The 19694-nt window shown below is 36.9% G+C and overlaps 1 protein-coding gene across 1 annotated transcript in view; it reads right to left on the bottom strand.

Moving 5' to 3' along the window:
- LOC127441349 (hepatocyte nuclear factor 6-like) overlaps positions 1-18483 on the bottom strand; it is a 30416-nt gene extending 11933 nt beyond the window's left edge. Inside the window, exon 1 of the mRNA XM_051698669.1 lies at positions 17454-18483. Coding sequence (XP_051554629.1) covers positions 17454-18483 — 1030 coding nt within the window. The remainder of the gene's footprint in view (positions 1-17453) is intronic.
- Positions 18484-19694: the final 1211 nt, after the last annotated feature.

The following is a 19694-nucleotide window of genomic DNA, read 5'->3' as shown; positions in this document are numbered from 1 at the left end:
TGTATATGTGTGTGTGTGAATGTGTGTATATATGTGTGTGTGTGTGTGTGTATGTGTGTGTGTGTGTGTGTGTGTACATATTTGTGTGTGTATATATGTGTGTGTGTGTGTGTGTGTGTGCATATTTGTGTGTGTATATATGTGTGTGTGTGTGTGTGTGTGTGTGTGCATATTTGTGTGTGTATATATGTGTGCGTGTGTGTGTGTATGTGTCTGTGTGTAGTGTATATGTGTGTATATGTGTATGTGTGTGTGTGTGTATTTGTGTGTGTGTGTGTGTGAAAGAGAGAGAGATATTCCATTTGTAAAAAAAAAAAAAAACTCCAAAAGGTCTGCATTTACTTCGCTGCAATATCAATTATATCATTGGCTAAAACAATTTGCATACAATTATTTAAAATAATTTGCTACACTGTGGCAAGAAATGATAAAAGTTCTTCTTATTCAATGACAGAGTTATTTAGTCATGATCAGAACATAATCCATTAAATCTGTAAAAAAATAAAATGTAAATAATGTGCACATGCAAACATAAACGTTGGTGCTGTGAAGCTTCACTAATGTAAGTAATGCCCTATGTGTCCTGATTCTTTACACATTTGTCCTGTATTTTTATTTTTCTGTCGCTAATAGTATTTGGCTCTTTATTCCTCTAATGTAACCTTGTAGTTTATGTATTTAATTTAGTGAAACTGGGCTGAGATTATATTAAACCTTAATCTAGAGAATCGTGACATGCATGAGCATAATACAACTCTTTTATTAGCTATTAAAGGCTCTTTTAAGTGAACAGTCAAAAAAAGAAAAACTACATATTGGATTATATTTGTTGCCTTAATATAATGAAAGAATATATGTGTCAAATACCTAACAAAATAGTCAGATTTGCATTGAAATATGTCATGTCATATATTCTGAAGCAAAACGACCCCAAAATTACACTACACTCCCTCATGATCATGTGCCTGTTAGATACAGCAGGTATAGTTTTCAAAAACCTATATTCAGATTGTAATTTGATCAGATATACAGAACATATTGCAACAGAGAGCAAGAGAGTTAGGCTTTAAAAAGAGGTGTAATATTACAGGGGTATTCCCTTTGTCCAGGACAGGAGTTGTTCTTCGTCTAGCAGGTTTCCTAACTGGTCTCCAAAATCAATTTCTAAGTGGACAAACATCTGACAGACCAAATCCATCCCAGCAGCTCAATTAAACGCCATTCGTAGACAGTTTGATTGATCTGAAAGTCAAGAAGTCATTGCGAGACCAAACCACTTACAGATCTTAAATTAAGACTTGATTTTATGTGTGTATGTATTATTCTGGAATGCATTCTACGTTTAGATATTGTGCAAGACTGAAGATTTTGTTTTGTGCATTTCACACACACATACACACACACACACACACACACACACATTGTATATTCCAGTGCACTGATCCTTGTTGATTTTGTGATCCTTAAATAACAGGTACGTGGTAATCTTACAAAGAGATGCAGAACAGAAAACAGTTGCTGGAAACCATTGCAATGCAAACGTGAGTTTAAATTAAATGCTTATATGGATGACCTTCATTACTATCCTTACAATGTTAGTTAATAGCATATGTCATATCAAAACAGCTGCCTGCATTTATAATAACTCTGTGACGCTTTAGAAACGTTTAGTTTGTTGCTCTGTTTGTTTGAGCAGTCTAAATCCTGGCTCCACCTGTGGTGTGAGTTTGAGGTGGGACTGTCTGTTAAACAGGTTCAGTAGGAGAGTTTGGGAAACCTGTCTGAAAACAGTCATTGTCTATGCAGTTCTGTTTAGTCCCACTAGGGGCACAATAATCTTCTCTCTGCGTAATATTTTTGTAAGTGTGTTCATGATGTGTTTATGAGATAATGTAAGGAGGAACGTGTTAATTTATGGGTGTTTCTTCATCTTCGGGCATTTTTAGCACAGTGGACTTCTAAAATGTTTTTCACACTCTCACTCGGTGATTTAATTTGTCTACTAATAATGTTGAGCGGTGTCTGAACATGCATTACAGGATATATATGTCATTTTTGCAGACTCCTTTGTCTTGCTACGGCTAATTTTATAGCTAATTACAGCTCGATTGATAAAAATCTTCTGTTTACAAGTGATATTTCCCTTGATTTTTCTTTGTTCTCAAGCATGCTCTTCACTGACACTTTTGTCCACTTGGTTAACAAGTACACTAACTTTTTTGGGGGGGGTGGGGGGACTATTAGGGGTGAAATTTGGTGTGCTGGAAATGACGCCACAACTGTGGGACAGTCGTAATTTGTGAAAAATAGATTTTTCCCACAATAAATATTGAAATGGTTTCTGTTTATTTCTCTCTTTGTTCAGATGATCATCATTTTAAGCATGTAATAATTAGTATTTTTATGATGTATTTTCATAGTTTAATATTGAAAGGCTAAAACAGTCAAATAAAAGACCGAAAATAAATGATGGAGGCCTGGTGAAAAGTTTCCGATTCAGTTTTAGACATTCACATAACAAAAAGAAATCTGTTAGTTTTAATAAAAATCAACCCCTGGGACATGAAAGTGCACGAAGTTGAAGAAACACCCTTACAGTGCATGTTTATCTGGTATTTGCATATATTTAAAAGATCTTGACCTGTAATGTGGAAAACGTTTGGAATGGAATGCTACCTTGCTGCTTAGTGAACACTGCGTAGTAGACATAGTACACTGCCTTTAGTATTCTTAAAAGAGTATGCAAAACAGAACGCAAAGTGTAACATTGCAAAAAAGTATTATGCTACATTGCAGTGTGCTTTGGCTGTATACTGCACATTTTGGCAAATGTAGTATGTCATCCAGGTATTCCATGCATACACAAATGCATTGCATACTGGACACATACTAAATACTGTATACATACTATATACTGCACTTACTATACACTACAGAAATAGTAAGAGTAGGATGATAGTATACTATTCTTCCACGTCGTCTCTGTTGTGTTAGTATGCTTCCGTCTCTCATGCAGAATGTTGTGTGTGTTTGTGTGTTTCAAAGACAGATCTGTTGATGGGAAAGCCAGTGGTGTGGCCGGGAGGGGGGTCTGTGTGTGTGTGTGTGTGTGTGTGTGTGCATGGCTGGCTGCTGCTGGCGAGAGCTACAGAGATGCAAGGGGAAGGAAATCAATACAGATTCAGTGCAAGTCAGATAAGCCTTAACAATGTGTAGCGCAGACACACTCTATAACACAATCATACACACACACACACACATTTCAATCCTCCATTTAAACATGCAGTCGCCTCGTATTTTTGTGCACGCATTCACACCTTCATGTATTCACACTTACAAACACACATGCATGTACAAACATGCATCCTCTGTCCTAAGACCAATCGTGGGAATATTTCTATTTGGCATTTTTCTAATTTCATTCAAACCTTTGCATAAAAATACAGTATTTAGCATAAGAATTTGAGTAAAAACTGGAAAGATGTACATAAAGTTAAAAAAAAGTCTTAGTATTTGGTATGTATCTCTTTTGCTGTAATGACGGCATGCACTCGAGCTGACATGAACAAAACCTGATGATCATGTTCTCCAGCATCTAGAGTGTTTCAATGGAAAATATGAACCTCTGTACAAAGAAGCTCACATGATCGAAGCCTCTAATTTACTCACATTTGATTAGTGACTCTAGTGCATGATCTTAAATATTTCTGATACATTTTACATTTCATTGTTTTAAATGTTCCAAATCTTCAAACGTTCTGTTTATTTTCCAGGTATAAATTCGTTTCTGAATCGAGTTGCACAGCATCAGATGTGTGCAGGATAAATTATGACCTGCATAATTTGTGCGAACACAAAGCATCACTTCAGCCTCCACATATCACATGTATTTGCTGACATGGACAAATGCTAATCAGTCAAACATGGCACGTCTGAGATGACACGTCTTGGGATCAATGCAGTTCTTGCTCTAGTTTTCTTTTCTGTCGTCTTTAACCGCTCTGCTGTTCGCCGATGCAATGTTGACGTCTTCTGTGTGTATTCATTGCACGTTTTACTTTGCTTACCAAGAACTGACTCTGTTACACGGGCTACACGTCTCCCCTCCCCGCTGGCTTATCAATTATTAAAGCTTCAATCGATCATTTCAGCAACTCGCCTCCATCCTCCTCGCAAAGTCAAATCTCTCCCACCCTCAATCAATGGATGGATCACCTCTGCGTCTTCTTTTGTCAGATATTATCTGTTCCATATTTTAAGATTTTATGTTTCTCACTTTTGTGCACCTCTAAAACACGCTAACCGCTATTTCCACACTCTTTTGAGGAGAGAAATGTGAAAAGGGTTTTGTTTTGGATTCTTTTGAAGTATGGAATAGGCTACGGTTGAGTATGTGTGAGCTTTAGTCAGTGTGATATGAATGTATAGCAGCCCTCACACGCCACTCAAAAGCTGGTTTTTGTTCATCATGTACACTTTTGAGTGTCATAATAGAGCGCAACAGTGCGCACACACACTTTTTTAGCCGTATTGGTTCCGGAAGTGTTTTTCCCGTTCATTTTTTCCATTGGGATTTTATAAAATCCTTCATAAAAGAGTTGAAGGCCATGAACCAAATCAACCAGGTCTGAGGTGAATCATATCATTACATGTTTAGATTTAGACGAAAAGGTATTTGAAAATCGTACAAAAAGACAAAGGTGCAAGACTTTGTCCTTAATGAGCTACAGTTCCATGAAGCATTGTGCATAACGTCACCGGATTAAAAACTATAGAAAAATATAAAACTATTGATATAAAGTTGTTGATTAGAAGAATGGAAGTTTCTTGCAATATATTCACATATATAAAAATGGAACTGGGAGTCAGTGGGAGTCGCCGCAGTTCTCTGATTGGTGGATTTTTCTCTTCAGGATCTTCACCAGGAATCCTGCTAATAAACATGATTTTTTATTCAGTTAAAATAACATGGCCTGGTGGCTTCAACAGAAGCATCTACCATCGATTCACAACCTCAGAGCTCACGGTAGGTCTGTCTTTAAAGGTTTATAAGTTAATGATAAAAATCAATTCGCCTATGGAGAAATTAAAAGGGATTTTTACTTCTGGAATCAGACTGTTGCGCTCTATAAGCCTTATTTGAACGTGTATTGCATTATATTCGTATGTGAATATTTTGGGATGCTTTTATTAAAGAAATGTGCTTGGTTTGTACAAATATTAACAGTTGGCACCTTATTAGTTCATCCATTAAAGTCAACATGAGACGCATCTGCAACCCATTTTACTTCCGTTCAATTCAAGTTAAGCTCAGTTGACATGCACTTACAATGGAAGTCAATGGGGTCAATCCGTAAACATTAAAATACTCACTGTTTCAAAAGTATAGACACAAGACATAAACAATATGTGTGTTAACATGATTTTAGTGTGAAAAAATCATTTACTAACCGCATCTGTGTAACGTAATAGCCAATTTACAACTTCGTTGCCATGACGACGTAACACCTTAAACACTAAAACCCTAAAATGACAGTAAAGATTACGATTTAAACAACTTTACAGCTCAAATAATACACGAGTTTTAACAGAAGAATTAATGTAAGTGCTTTTATAAAATTATAAGCTTCACATTTCTGCCTTTAAACCTCCAAACATTGACCCCATTGACTTCCATTGTAAGTGTCTCACTGGAACACAGAATTGTGCTTTTTTGAAGAAAAGGAGGGACGAGTCAAAATACATTTTTAAGGTAATCAACATTATGCCACAAATGCTGTCGACTGAGCTTAACTTGAATTGAACCCTGAATATTCCTTTAAGCCTTTCATTGTCATTTAATGCAATGTACAGTGCGGTTTGATTCATGATTATCAAACCTAGTGATGTTATTACATTTAAATATCATCCAGACTCATTTTGTTTCTCCAGTAAGAATCAGTTCACCTCATCAGCCATCTTGCATTCAGCATGCCTTCATGCGACGTCTGTCCGTTCATCAGGGACACTGAATTTCTGCTGCTGTGAACGTTCTGATTCAATAGCACCGTGGCAGTCGTAATGGATGGAGGGTAATTTTTTTGTGATGTGTTGTAGAGAGAAAGGATGGAGAGTCGAGGGGGGTGGTAGGCTGGAATATTGATCGATCATACGTGCAGCGGCAGGCAAACATATGTGAATGCAAAACACAGACCCGCCGGCTTTAACACACTTCTATGGCACAACGGACTGTGATTCTGTCTCAGCCAGCACTTCTCAATATCTGCTGACGTTTACTGCAACATTTCAGTCCAGAGATCAAGAGATTAATTGAGATGAGCTGTTGGATTAGACTAGCAAATGTGGTCATGTGTTGCTATGTAAAATTAATCAACATGCAAGCTTGGTTCGCAATAGCATACTACCTTAATTTACTCAAAATTCACTGACAACTGTTGGTACACTTTACACAGACGCAAAGAATTGAACACTTCTGTTACACAGTTTTTGGTCGATGCAGATCATTTCAAAACTGTTTCACATGCTTAAAAAAAGAAGGAAGTATAATGTATACTGTGAAGTATGCAGTAAGCAGTACACTAGTAGTCTATTCCGAACATGGCCTTATTGTGAGTCCTCACCATCTGCGAACTTTTATAATCTGTTTTAAAGACCGAGCTGCGTGTACTTTTACAAGCGCCACTGAAACACTGTAATTAGATTCATGTTTATACATTTATAGATGCTGTCATGGACGTGTGAGAGACTCGTGTCGTTGTTTAAAGACATTTGTTGTTGCCCTGCTGCTAATGGCCTGTCACTTACGGCTACAATGAATTGCTACTTTAAATCTTGCATATATCATGTGGCAACATGAACTGTTGCTCATTTTGAAGGTAATGTGCCAAGTACCAATCTTTGCTAAAGTAGCAAGATGAGCAAACACTTTAACCTAAAAAATGCTGCATTCTCTGGCAGTACACGAAGGCAGGAATGCAACAAGGCATGTCCGAATTCAATGCTTTTAAAATACGCAATGTTAAGTTACAACACTGAAAAGAAGACCCCATTCTGTTTCATTCGGCTGCTCTGTTCTCTTGCTGTTTTTAATTGTTAGTGTATGTTAACATGCACTAGATGGATGTCTTTGACCGCTTTGATGCGTTTCCGGCAATGTGCACGATGATAATGTATGTGTGTGCGTCTTGTTCATCGTGCTTTGGACTATGTACACTAAATGCATTTTTTTTTTCTGCTCATCAGCGTGGATTGCTTGTGAATCAGTCACAACATAATTCAAGCTTTGCGAAGGAACTGTTATTGAAGAATGGGGCAGTTAAAAACACTATTGGACATGATAGCAATACCGTGAGTAAACAGTTTAATTCATGAATATTTCATATGTCAAGACTGTTTGATAGTTATGGTGCTGCTGTACTTGAGTGAACAGTTTAACCTATTCAGATGCAATGTGTTCGATGTGCATTATGTGTAAACCCTGAAATTTAGTTTTATAATGTTGTGGAGCTGAGTTTGAAATATGGCCGTATTTGAGGGGCTGCATGATGTTAGCCAATCAGAACAGTGGGCGTTAACATTGAGGTTTAAAGGAGGCGCTTCGGGCAAGATCAAGCGTTTCAGACAGAGGGCAAGAGAATGATCCTATATTACTAAATTATAACTGTTTTGGTGCAACAAAAAAAAAACTTTACTAACATTAACAGTGGACAACAGGGAAGATAATAAAATTAAAAAATAAAGAGTATGTCATGATCCCTTTAAGACATAAATTAATTAGTAAAAATATCATTTTTCGTCATTTTTATCCACTTTTAGGCATTGTAGTCATTAAAGATTTGCTTGGTTGTGTCTATTAGTTGTATAAGGCTCACTTTAATTTATTCTATATCATTAGACATGACATTATGGCTCTGACACCAGCTGTTTTGGACACTACAAATATTAATAATGCACCGTTGGTGAACATAAATGCAATCTAATTATTTGATTTGCTGCAAATTTTCTGCATTTGAAATGCACGTTTACCCAAATGAACAGTTTTTGCAAGAATATGGAAAAAATGGAGGGTGAGATTAAACACCGGCACTATAAAATATCTTAAATGAAATCTGGCCAGTAACAGTTCCATTTGTGATTATTGTGATATATCTTCATGTAAACACCACAGCATGTAATTTTAAAAAAAATGCAACAATTATAACACTGTATTTTAAAACAATATATATATATATTTTTTTTTTTTTTTCTGACCCATGTAAACACATGGTCCACATCTTTAGTGAAAGCTTGGCAGAATTGAGAGAGAGAGAGAATCCGACCGTATGAGACTGCTTACTCTGGTAAAACAACCCTGCACCTGCTGTCTCAACATGACTCAGTAGTAAAGAGATAAACCCTTCACATTCTCAGTGTCTTTTTAATATAAGAGGAAGTACACACAATGTGACTGAACAGTTTTAGTGGAACATCGTCTCTGAGTGAAAACACCTCGGCTGCCCTCAACACAAATAGGCGACGAAAGATTTTCTAGGTCACATGAGTTCATCCCAAGTGATCCACTCGCTGCAATGCACATACAGTTTATTTGCAGCATCTGAAAGCATATCTGAGTTATTATTTGAACTGCCATCTTTCCACAGTGCTAATATTCCCTGATGTGCAATCTTTATACTGTACAACACTAAAACAAATATATGCATTATATGCTATATAAGAGTGTTTCTTCAACTTTGGTCACTTTTAGCACTGTAGATTAAAGTCTCCCTAAAACATCTTTTTCACACTCTCACTAATTTTTTACATTTGTCTACTAACAGTGTTCAACACTGTAAACACAGGAGATTTCTGTCATTTCCAGCACATCTTAAATTCTGTATTCTGTTTAATAGAATTACTGTATGTGCTGGAAATGACACTGAATTTTTTTAAATGTTTTTCTTTTAAATAAAATGACCGACTTAATTGTCTTGCTAAGGCTAATTTCTTAGATAGCATTTAATATGTCTTAAATGCGCACAGTTAAATAATATTTCATAATTTAGCAAAATTACAGCTTGATTGGAAATGATGCCCAGGAACAATATTCTGCTCACAAGTGAATTTTCTATGAATTGTCTCATGCTCTTCACTGACACTTTTGTCCATTTGGTTAACAAGTACACTAACTTTTGAAAAAACTTTATTAGGGGGAAAATTGTTCGGTGTGCTGGAAATGACACCTCAACTGTGGGACAGACATATTAAAAATAATAATTAATTAATTAACAAAATTATAGAAATAATGTTTCCACAATAAATATTGGAACAGTTTATGTTTATTTCACTCTTTCTTTAAATGATCATAGTTTTAACCATGTAATAATTAGTATTTTTAGTATTTATTTTTATAGTTTAATATTGAAAGTCTGGGTCTGTAGGCTAACACAGTCAAATCTATAAAAGACATTTTCAAAGTACCAAAAATAAATCATAACAGCCTGGGAAAATGAGACCTTCATATTAAAAAAAAAAAGTTGAAATATGTTTGTTTTAATAAAAATCAATCCCTTGATTAAAAAAGTGCCTAAAGTTGAAGAAACAACCATATATCATACTCTTATGCTCTTTGTTTACAATTTCCATAATTAAACCATCATTTTATGGCTACAGTAGGCTACTTTGGGAATCCCCTTTATGCTTCATATGTTTGATGTCAACATGCACTAAAAAGAGACAATTAAGAAATTCAGCCCAGATCATTTTATTCAACGTAGATGTGTCTTAACTATACGTCTTTCTTTCAGACGAGTTTTGAGTATTAGAGTCGTCATGAGACACTCTTAATTCATGTTAAACACACATATGAAAACAGCAGTGTGAGCTGTAATTCAAACATAGATTTGATAACACTTAATGTGAAGCCTTTAAAAGGATTCTGAATGCCATATTAATACAGTATATCAATTGTGTTCTCATAAAAATTGCAACAACTGTTAAGACACATTATAGTGCTTACCTGTTCACGGTTTCACCTTTTAATAATGCATAAAAACACATGATCAACACAGACTTTCTTGTGTTTTGTCATGGCTATGCATGTTTTATACTGCATTAAATACTGTATAATAGGTACAATACAATATCTAATAATAATAGGACTATGAATAAGTGTGTGGCATAATATACATAAGTGTGGTTAAAATTATGAAAATATAAAATGCACCAAAATATGTATTGAAAGGCATTATAAATACCTTTTATGTATACAGACTTCATAGAATTCTGCATACAGTATTTAGATGTCTGTAGTATGTCTCAGTTCAGTTTTCCGTGGATTACACACGAGTGTCTTTTAGAATCTCTTGCAGTGTATCTCTCGTACACGTTACATAAGCTCAGAGCTTAACAGGACCGTCCACACATTTCACAGCCTCTTATTTGGACAAAATTCCCTCTTGGTGTCCGAAAGAAGCCCTATTAGAGGCTTATACTGAAGTGCTGCTTTCACAGCTCGAGATGGATTTACAGAAACCTCCAGCGCATAGATATCTTTGCAATTGTAAAGTCAGTTTTATTATCCGAACCTGTAGCGTATAAAATACCTTAACCAATCTCATCTGTTTATGATTGGAAACTGTTTAGTATTAATCAAATAATGAACACGCAGTAATGAATCTTAACCTCATGAGAACCCGTGTCCACGTGAGTGGACATTATGTTTTGGCTTTACTATAGGCTTTGCTTATTATTATTTTTAATTTTTTTTAAAACAGCTGATCTCAGTTCAGGAGACTCTAGGCTGTCATCAAAGGGTTAAACATTCAGCGCACCGGGTCATGTGACAAAACAACGTGGTGCCGATCTCAGCCGAGTTTGTCTTTCGGAGAAACTGCAACATAACTACATCTGGTAAAAAACCAGCTTAAGTTTTCACATTAAAACCTGTTTGAGTCTCAAGAGTAGAATCTCTAGTTTCATCCAATATGCCATTTTAAAAATTGCATTGATTTATCGCGAAACGGCAGTCTGTTAAATGCAATGTCCACGTACGTGGACAATAGGACTAACTTTCCATAAAAATTCTTAAAAATTGAGAATCAATGGACGTATCCGAAAACTGGAATATGTTGCTTTCAGAGGCTTTATAGGATGAAAACATGGTGCATTTCAAACTGTTCTGAGACCAGTGAAGAAAGACAGCACACTGGAGGTTAAGTCAATCACTAATTAGGGAGCAAGTGTGCATCCTATAGCTCTCTATGCAGCTGAGTGCATTCACTCCTTTCTATGGCTTGAAATTACTAAAAACTTCACAACTTAGTCCCGCTGTCCACATATGTGAACATCAGTTTTTAGTATAACTATTTGCTCTACAAATTGTGTTTTATTTTTTGGCTTGTTTATTAGGGGCTACTAGTTAAAAATCAAAAAGGGAAATGGAAAATGCACAACGCAGTCACACTCGGGTCTCCGGAGGTTAAACACCACGGCAAAATAAATGAAAGGCTATTTTACTTGAGTTGAGAGCCAGGAGGCTGAATTTAATGTTATGATATAAAAAGAGTGTGTACCATGAAATAACGGTCTTTCTTTTGCGTTGTGTTTGCTTGCTGCACTCAAATGCAAACATACTGTACAGCACGTGACTAGCACAGTCTGATTCACTAAAAATGAATCACTCCAAACAACTCACCAAATCAGTCTGAATCAGCGTGACGACTCATTCAGTGAATGAACTCACTGAATCAGTTACTGAACTAACACTGGATTCGCTTAACCGCAAGACTTTATATTTTCAGTCATGTCCGACTCAAATCTTAATTTTTATTATTTAATATTTTTATTTGAATGAGAAGAAAACGCCAAAACATTCATATTCCCCTGCTACAACAGGAGAATTGTGTAGGAAACACTGGTATGGATGTAATGCTTTAATACAGATGGGCATTAATGTTTGCAACCATTATTCTCAAATTACTGCATTCAAAAACATTTTTTGCCTATTTTTAAGATTTATGCATTTCAATTTCATAACAAAATTACATCATATTGAATTGTGTAATTTGTAACAAATTTAAATAAATTAAAAAAATGGAATTTTGTTATGAAATTAAAATGCATAAATCTTACAATAATTTTTTATTAGTATTTTTGAGTGTATTACAATCAGTTTTTATGGAACAAAGTGTATCTCTCTCTCTCTCTATATATATATATATATTATTGAAGTTAGAACTGAAACTTGATCCAATGCAAACGTCTCAAAGAATAATCATTAATAATGTAAAACCAGGTAGAGATTTGATGATTGGCTGACATATTTTGTTTGTTTCTAATCATCATTTCTCTTCTCCTAATTCCTCTTTATTTTAAGTTTCTCTTGCTTAAAGCAATGGTCAAATAAGAACAGGCACTGACGAGCTCCAAAAAGCACAAAAGCACCTCAAAAGCACAATAAAATTTCTCATCATGTCCTATATTTTAAGTCTTCTACAGTGCATGATTCGCAGTCTACTTTTCATTGTATGGAAAAGAGCAGCTTGGGCGTTCTGCTAAACACCTTTTGTTTTGACAGTGGAGAGAAAGACATACGGGTTTGGAACAACATGAGGGTGAGTAAATGATGACAGAACTGTATTTTTTTCACTGAACAATACCTATAACATGTGGTTAACATGTAAGGTACTGACTTCCTTGGCACACAAACATTAAATAATATATAATTTATTGTGAGTTAGTCTCGCAGTTTCTTCTTTATCAGAAATATTTAGCTGATGTCTAAATACAGTACTAGCATTTAAATCAAACAATAGGATGATTAGCAATTTAATATGTGTTTTAATTAGCAATGAAGGTACTAGAAGCATCTGAGTGAACGGAGAGTTGTATGTCGTTGGCTATAGTAGACTGTCAAAATGGCTGAAACTCACCTCTCATCTCCTCTAGTTTCACATCACTGACCTCAACAGATGACAATAATACAGCAGAAGAACGTAGAGAGACTGCTGCAGGACTGTACTGACACACTGACACCTGTACTGAACATTAACAAGAGACAAAAGCCTTCCAGAACCTACAGAGCCGATCACAAATTCTCCTGGAGCAGTTGTGATTTTCAGCTGAAATACTGCAATGACATACAAGAATATAAAGCTATGAAATGAAGGAATATTCCGTGTTCAATACAAGTTCATCTCAATCGACATCATTTGTGGCGTAATTTACTTCGACTCGTCCCTTCTTTTCTTTAAATGTGTGTTCCAGTGAGACACAATGGGGTCAATCTGTAAACGTTCAAAAGTATAGACACAAGACATAAACAATATGTGTGTTAACATGATTTTACTGTGATGAAATCACTTACTAACCACATCTGTGGAAAGTTATAGACAATTGTGTAACTTTGTAATGCAGTAAACCCTGAAATCCAGCAAAAACATTGGATTTAAACAACTTTACAGCTCAAATCACACACAAGTTTAACAGAAGAATTAATGCAAGTGCTTTTATAAAATGATAAGCTTCATATTTTTCTGACCTCGATTTGTGCTTTTTTTAAAAGAAAAAGGAGGGACGAGTTGAAATTAATTCTTGAGGTAATCAACATTATGACACAAATGCTGTCGATTCAGCTCAACTTGAATTGAACCCGGAATATTCCTTTCATTTAGATTGCATAGCTCTGATCATTTGATCTTGGGAGAATTTAATAAGACATTTTTGAGTTCACATGAGACTACTGATTACAGGCTTTTGTATCTTTGCAAATCTGAGTTTCACAGTTTGAGACACTGTTGAGATCTCCTCTGAAACTCTATAGAGGAGACACATGTGAGATTACTCTCAGGGGAAACATCAGGAGACTTCAAAGTCTCAATGAGCTCACCGTTGAATCTCACTGCTGTCTAAGAGAAAAACTGAGATGTTAAAAAGATCTCATTTGTGATTTTTCTTCGATATGGGTGGTTTAGGTGGTCAGGACTAAGAAAATCAAATGACGACAGAGTCGACAGAGTGAGAAATACAAAAAAAATCGAATTTTACTAGAGTGATAGATGACAAAATCTGATGTTCATCTGAACACTGACTTTTAGTCTGTTAGTCAGAATAACTTCAGAGAGAGAGCGAGCGAGAGAGAGAGAGAGAGAGAGCATGTCTTAATTGTGCTGAGGAGCAATTAATCACAGTTGCCAAGTGATCCATTAAACATTCAAATGCACACAGATTGGACATGTGTCCTCTCGCAGGTCACTAATACTGCCCTCTCTCACCACACACACAGGCTCTTTTAATGTCTCAGGGGCCTGAAGCCACACAACCCCCAAAGGCTAAAAGGAGAAATCCTATTGATTAGTATACTAATAAATTTGGAATATCAATGTGATGAATAGAGGGGGATATTTCACCGCAGGATGGCTTTGTTTTTGCTTTCATTTTGCCTGTATTTTCCACAACATCCTCTCCTTTTTTTAACCCGTGTGTCTGTGCAGGTGGATTTTTGGAAGGGTTTGTGAATGCATTGTAGATATTTTGGATATAAACACACTACCATTTACTGTACATACTTTACCTACATTGTTTGCCCACGGAGGCCAGTCCTATTCATTTTTATGGCTTTTTTACATCCTTAATAAGCATTGTGGGCTCTTATTGTGCTTTTTATCAACTTTTTCCTCAAAATCACCAATAATTGTGTTTATCATCCCCAAAAATACCAGTAAGTTAATCAAAAAAGTAATTCACTACAAATGACTAATTACTGACTTCATTGGGAAAAGTAATCACATTACTTATTACTTTTAAGTTACTTTCTAAGCCACTTTCTAAAACACAGAAAAGCTTCTTTTTTCTGTTCAACGGATTCCAAATATATTTCCTGTCACAGAAATGCAGACAGATGTGCATATTAATATAAATGAATATAAACATAAATGTTATTTTAGAAATATGTGTAACCAAAATAATCTACTTAAAAGTAATTAACTTAATCAAAAGTCAGTAACTTTAATCTGATTACAAGACTTTTGAAATGCAATGCATTATAAGGCATTGTGTGCTAAAAAGTAATTAGATTGCAGAAACGAATTACTTTGTAATTGCATCTGACAGTGACAAACTCACTGGCATTCATAATTTGAAATAGGCTCATTTTGTTCCCTTTAATACCATTGTTTCCACCACAATAACATAGTTACCTCATTTATAGTTTGTACAATTTGGTATTCGGTCCAATAGTAATACTGTCACTGAATAGACTAATTTATTATTATTTTACAGTAGGAACAATCACATCGGTAGAGGGTGAAGTGAGGTAAATTAGGCCATTTTTTACACTGAAATTAAAATATTAAAGAGTGACCCATTTTACCTGAATTCTCCCTATTATTTAAGACTGCATTAATCTGACTGTATTGGGTTACACCAATGAAAATAATTGTACGGGTCTGATAATGCTGAAGTAGCTTCTTTAAGTAGGCTTTAAACTGGCCGTATTCACTATATGGTGATGATGATTTTCAATTGACCAAATATTTGTTCCATTTTTGCTTGGAACATTTTAATCAACGTACCTCTATAATCAATGACTCCATTCGCCTCCCTAATGAATGCGTAAAATCCCATTTTTCAACATCGAACGCATGCAAATGCTGCCCGCGTCACACATGCATGGAAATAAGAGCATAATGAGGGTGTTAAAACAAAGCGAGTCAAATTAAACGTCAGTGTGGTTAGCTGCCTCTCAGTGTCGGATCGAGCATTGATCGGTGCGCTCCATTTAAAAGGGACGCTGGAAATCTGCGCTATCGATCAGGTGGAGGTCACGCTCCCTTACGCGCGCTCACTCCGGCACTCTGAACCCTACAGAGGTAGCGGGGTATCAAATGCACCCAGAGGATGAGGCAAAACACAAATGTGACCATTTGCGAGGAAACCTGCGCGCACTGATTCCCATCTGTCGTCGCTCTATCCCCTTATCAGCCTCTGACAGCAAATCGTTCCTGAAATGTTTGATGGTCATCCAGTCCACAACACATCCACACTCTTTAAAACCACGGAGCCACTCTGAAGAAAATGGCACTAAATCGCATAGTATTAGGGAGTTTGTACTCTGTAGCCATTGCAGAACACTTTTAGGCTCCATATGAATCGTGTTTTGAAAGCACAGGTGTACGGAACCTTAATCCACGTCACACAATGGTCCAAACAACGGTCCATTTAGCCGACATCAAAACAGCAAGGTACAAAACGCTTACACTACATGTCCATGTTGTCTTAGAGCATTTTTTTAGGCCCTATTTAATTATATTTAAATATGCAATTGTGTAGGCTTTATTTTTGTTTAACAAATGCCTGTTGTTTTCCAAATGCTCAACTCACTAAATCGCACCAGGTAGGATTTTTATTTTTATTTATTTATTTATTTATTTATTTATTGGCTTGTAACAATTGCTTAAACCTTTTATGGCTTCCATTAACTGTTGACTTAAAAAAAAATAATAAAAAAAAATAAAATAAAAACTAATTTCGTCCCTCCTTTTCTTTAAATGTGTGTTCCAGTGAGACACTTACAATGGAAGTCAATGGGGTCAATAATCTGTAAACATTAAAATACTCACTGTTTCAAAAGTATAGACACAAGACATAAACAATATGTGTGTTAACATGATTTTACTGTCATAAAATCACTTACTAATGTTTTCTATGTAAAGGTAGGCTATAGCAATCCAATTTGACTACTTCGTTGCCATGACGATGTACATCAAGAACCCTAAAACGACGGATTTACAGTGCATGAGTTTTTACAGAAGAATTAATGCAAGTGCTTTTATAAAATTATAATCTTCACATTTCTGCCTTTAAACACTCCAAAAACTGGCCCCATTGACTTCCATTGTAAGTGTCTCACTGGAACACAGATTGTTTATTTATTTATTTATTTATTTATTGTCGAGTCTAAATGAACGTTTATGGTAATCAACATTATGCCACAAATGCTGTCGATTGGGCTTAACCTGTATTGAACCCGAAATATTCCAGTTATGGCGACAATTAAAGAAGCCCCAATTTTTTTTAGTGGCCGAAAAACACCTCGCTTTGTTAAAGAAACGCCATGCAGAAATTAAATGTGACATTTTCTTTACAAATGTGTGCAAAAATAAAACGTACATGTGTTTTTGTGTCTCAAAGTTGTTTTTCCTCTCATGGGCTTACAAACAGTTTAAACTTCATGCACAGTAATCGGTGCTCATCAGTGCATGATTCTGAAAGCATATCCGATGAATTGTTTATTTAATAATAGCTAATTGTATAATCAGAGATTTGGATTGCGAATATGTAGGCTTTTATCTTCTTCGCTAACTTTCGTTAATTTTGTAGCTGCAGAGTGACAATGATTATTGTGATATGGAGAGCAGATATGCCACTATGCACACCAGAGTACATTCGCTAAAGATCTGAGGACAATACTGACTTACCTGCAAGCCTTAACGCAGACATCCTCTGGAATTCGGGCTCTTGCAACCATTTCCACATCCTCCTGAATGTCTCCCGGCCAGACTTAAGTTTACTCCAGGGCTTCGGGTTACGCAGGAGGTCAGATAGAGTTCCCTGGGACCGACACAAGATCCTCTGGGCGAAAATGGCTTGAGGTATGCTGTACCGTTTCAGCTCGGCCGTGATCCTTTGGGCCACCTCTTTAGTGTTGATCTCTTCCACCTGCCCCGAACCGCCGCTCTGTCCGGGCCCGGCGCCGTGCCGCTCTCTGTCGCTCAGCATGGATCCGTTTGTCTGCGAGTGCAGGTGGCTGTGAGGGTGCATGCCGTTCAGATTGGAGATCATACCGTGCCCGTGGCCTCCTAAACTCCGAGCGAGATGCTCCTCGCTCCTCGACAGCATCGCCGCATGGGACTCGAAGCCTCCCGGGGAGAGCATCTTGTCGTTGGGGAGGTGCGCACCCGGCCCGTACGCTGACAGCGCTTGCTGGGAATTGTGCAGAGATCCGAGGCCGTTGGAGAGCGGGGAGAGCGGCTGGCCCATCCCGGACATCTCTTTGGGGTAGTGGCCGTATAAGTTGCCCATGGAGGTCAGGCCGCGGTCATCCCGCATGAATGTAAAACTGCCGCTGACGTTGCCGGTGGTGAGGCGCTGGTGCGCGGCGTGGTGATGCGAGTGCGGGTGGGGATGGTGGAACTTTTCGGAGACCGTGGAGATGGGTGGCAGGTGTTGGAGCGGTGTGAGGGTGGTGTACGTGTTGGACAGACTCATGCCCGACTCGCACATGGTCATGGCGGGGTGCAGGTGACCAGACAGCGTGGGGTCGCTCCGGTAATCTCCGGCGCCCTCCAGAATCGAAGCCATGCTGGAGACCATCGCCGAGCGCCCGTGCGATACCAAGTTCCGGTGCGACGCCGACGCTGGTCTACCATGCGAGGAATTCATCAAGTCCCCCGCTTGCGAGTGCGACACGCCGTGCATGTTTCCAATGTTTTCCATTGTGAGTTCCATAGTTGAACGTGAATTTCGCCTCCCACCGCCCTCTCTCTCTCTCTCTCTCACACACACACACACACACACACACCTTCTTCTGCGCTTAAACCTCCAGAAAAGACCTTATATATTTATTAATTAATTTATTTTTTCAAAAAAACGATTTCAAAAACAATCCATCGATTTGGAAGAGTCTGCAGTCAGTCCAACATGATGCACCGAAGCCTTTGTCCTGTGTTAAATCACGCCTGTTCACACAGACTGCTCAGTGCGCTTGTGTGGCTCATTCGCTGTACAACAGCGCTTCTACTGAGAGCCTGGACGCGCATCTGTCTTTGAACGAGAGCGCGCATCTGACGCACATGACGCGCGCTGGCCATGGTGCTGAAGTCTCACCTATTTCATGCACTGGTGTGTATGCAATGTGCAAGAGTCGACGCCGGATAATAATGCATCTCTTAGACTGAAAACAGCTAAATGAATCCCCTAAAATACAACACACCAAATATTTTGATTTATATGGTTTTCACTACAGATATAGGCTTGTATGTCTGCTCCTGAGAATATAGTTTGCTATATTACCATTATTAAATATATATGCAATTATTTTGATAATTAACTACGAAAAGATTAATATCTGTAACTAGATATGTGTTTTTAAATTTCTGCAATGGCATATGGATTTATATGTTTACGAGTTTAACCTTAAATAGCCTGCTCCTTCTGTGAATATTGCTGGTTATATTATTATTATGAAATGAATGCAATTATTTTTGCACTAATTAACAATGGAAAGATTAATATCTATGACTAAATTTGTCTTTCGTCATTATGTTTTTGCAACAAATAAATAGCATAGTTTATCTCTAGTAGGCCCATAAATAATAGTGCATATTTACCTCTTATATGAATATTGTTTTTATTGTTATTCTGAAATATACCATATGCAATTATTTTCCTTAATAGATTTTAATGTTCTATTTCAGCAAGGCAAGTTTCTTTATATAGCACATGTTATGCACAATGGTAATTGAAAGTGCTTAACATAGAAATGATTAAGATAAATAAAATATACATAAGTTCATTTTAAATCACTGAAGAACAAGAAACAAAAATCAAAGTTTGATTTAAAATGCATTAAAATGAATTAAAAGGAAAGCAAAAAGTCAAGTGCTCAGTCAGTGAATGCATAGCCAAACAGATGTTTATATTTGTATTTTCTATTGACT

This window comes from Myxocyprinus asiaticus, chromosome 5 (genome assembly GCF_019703515.2).
Source record: "Myxocyprinus asiaticus isolate MX2 ecotype Aquarium Trade chromosome 5, UBuf_Myxa_2, whole genome shotgun sequence".
In the NCBI taxonomy this organism is placed as follows: Eukaryota; Metazoa; Chordata; class Actinopteri; order Cypriniformes; family Catostomidae; genus Myxocyprinus; species Myxocyprinus asiaticus.
Note: the sequence above shows the minus strand (reverse complement) of the source record. Positions and strands in the feature narration are given on the sequence as shown.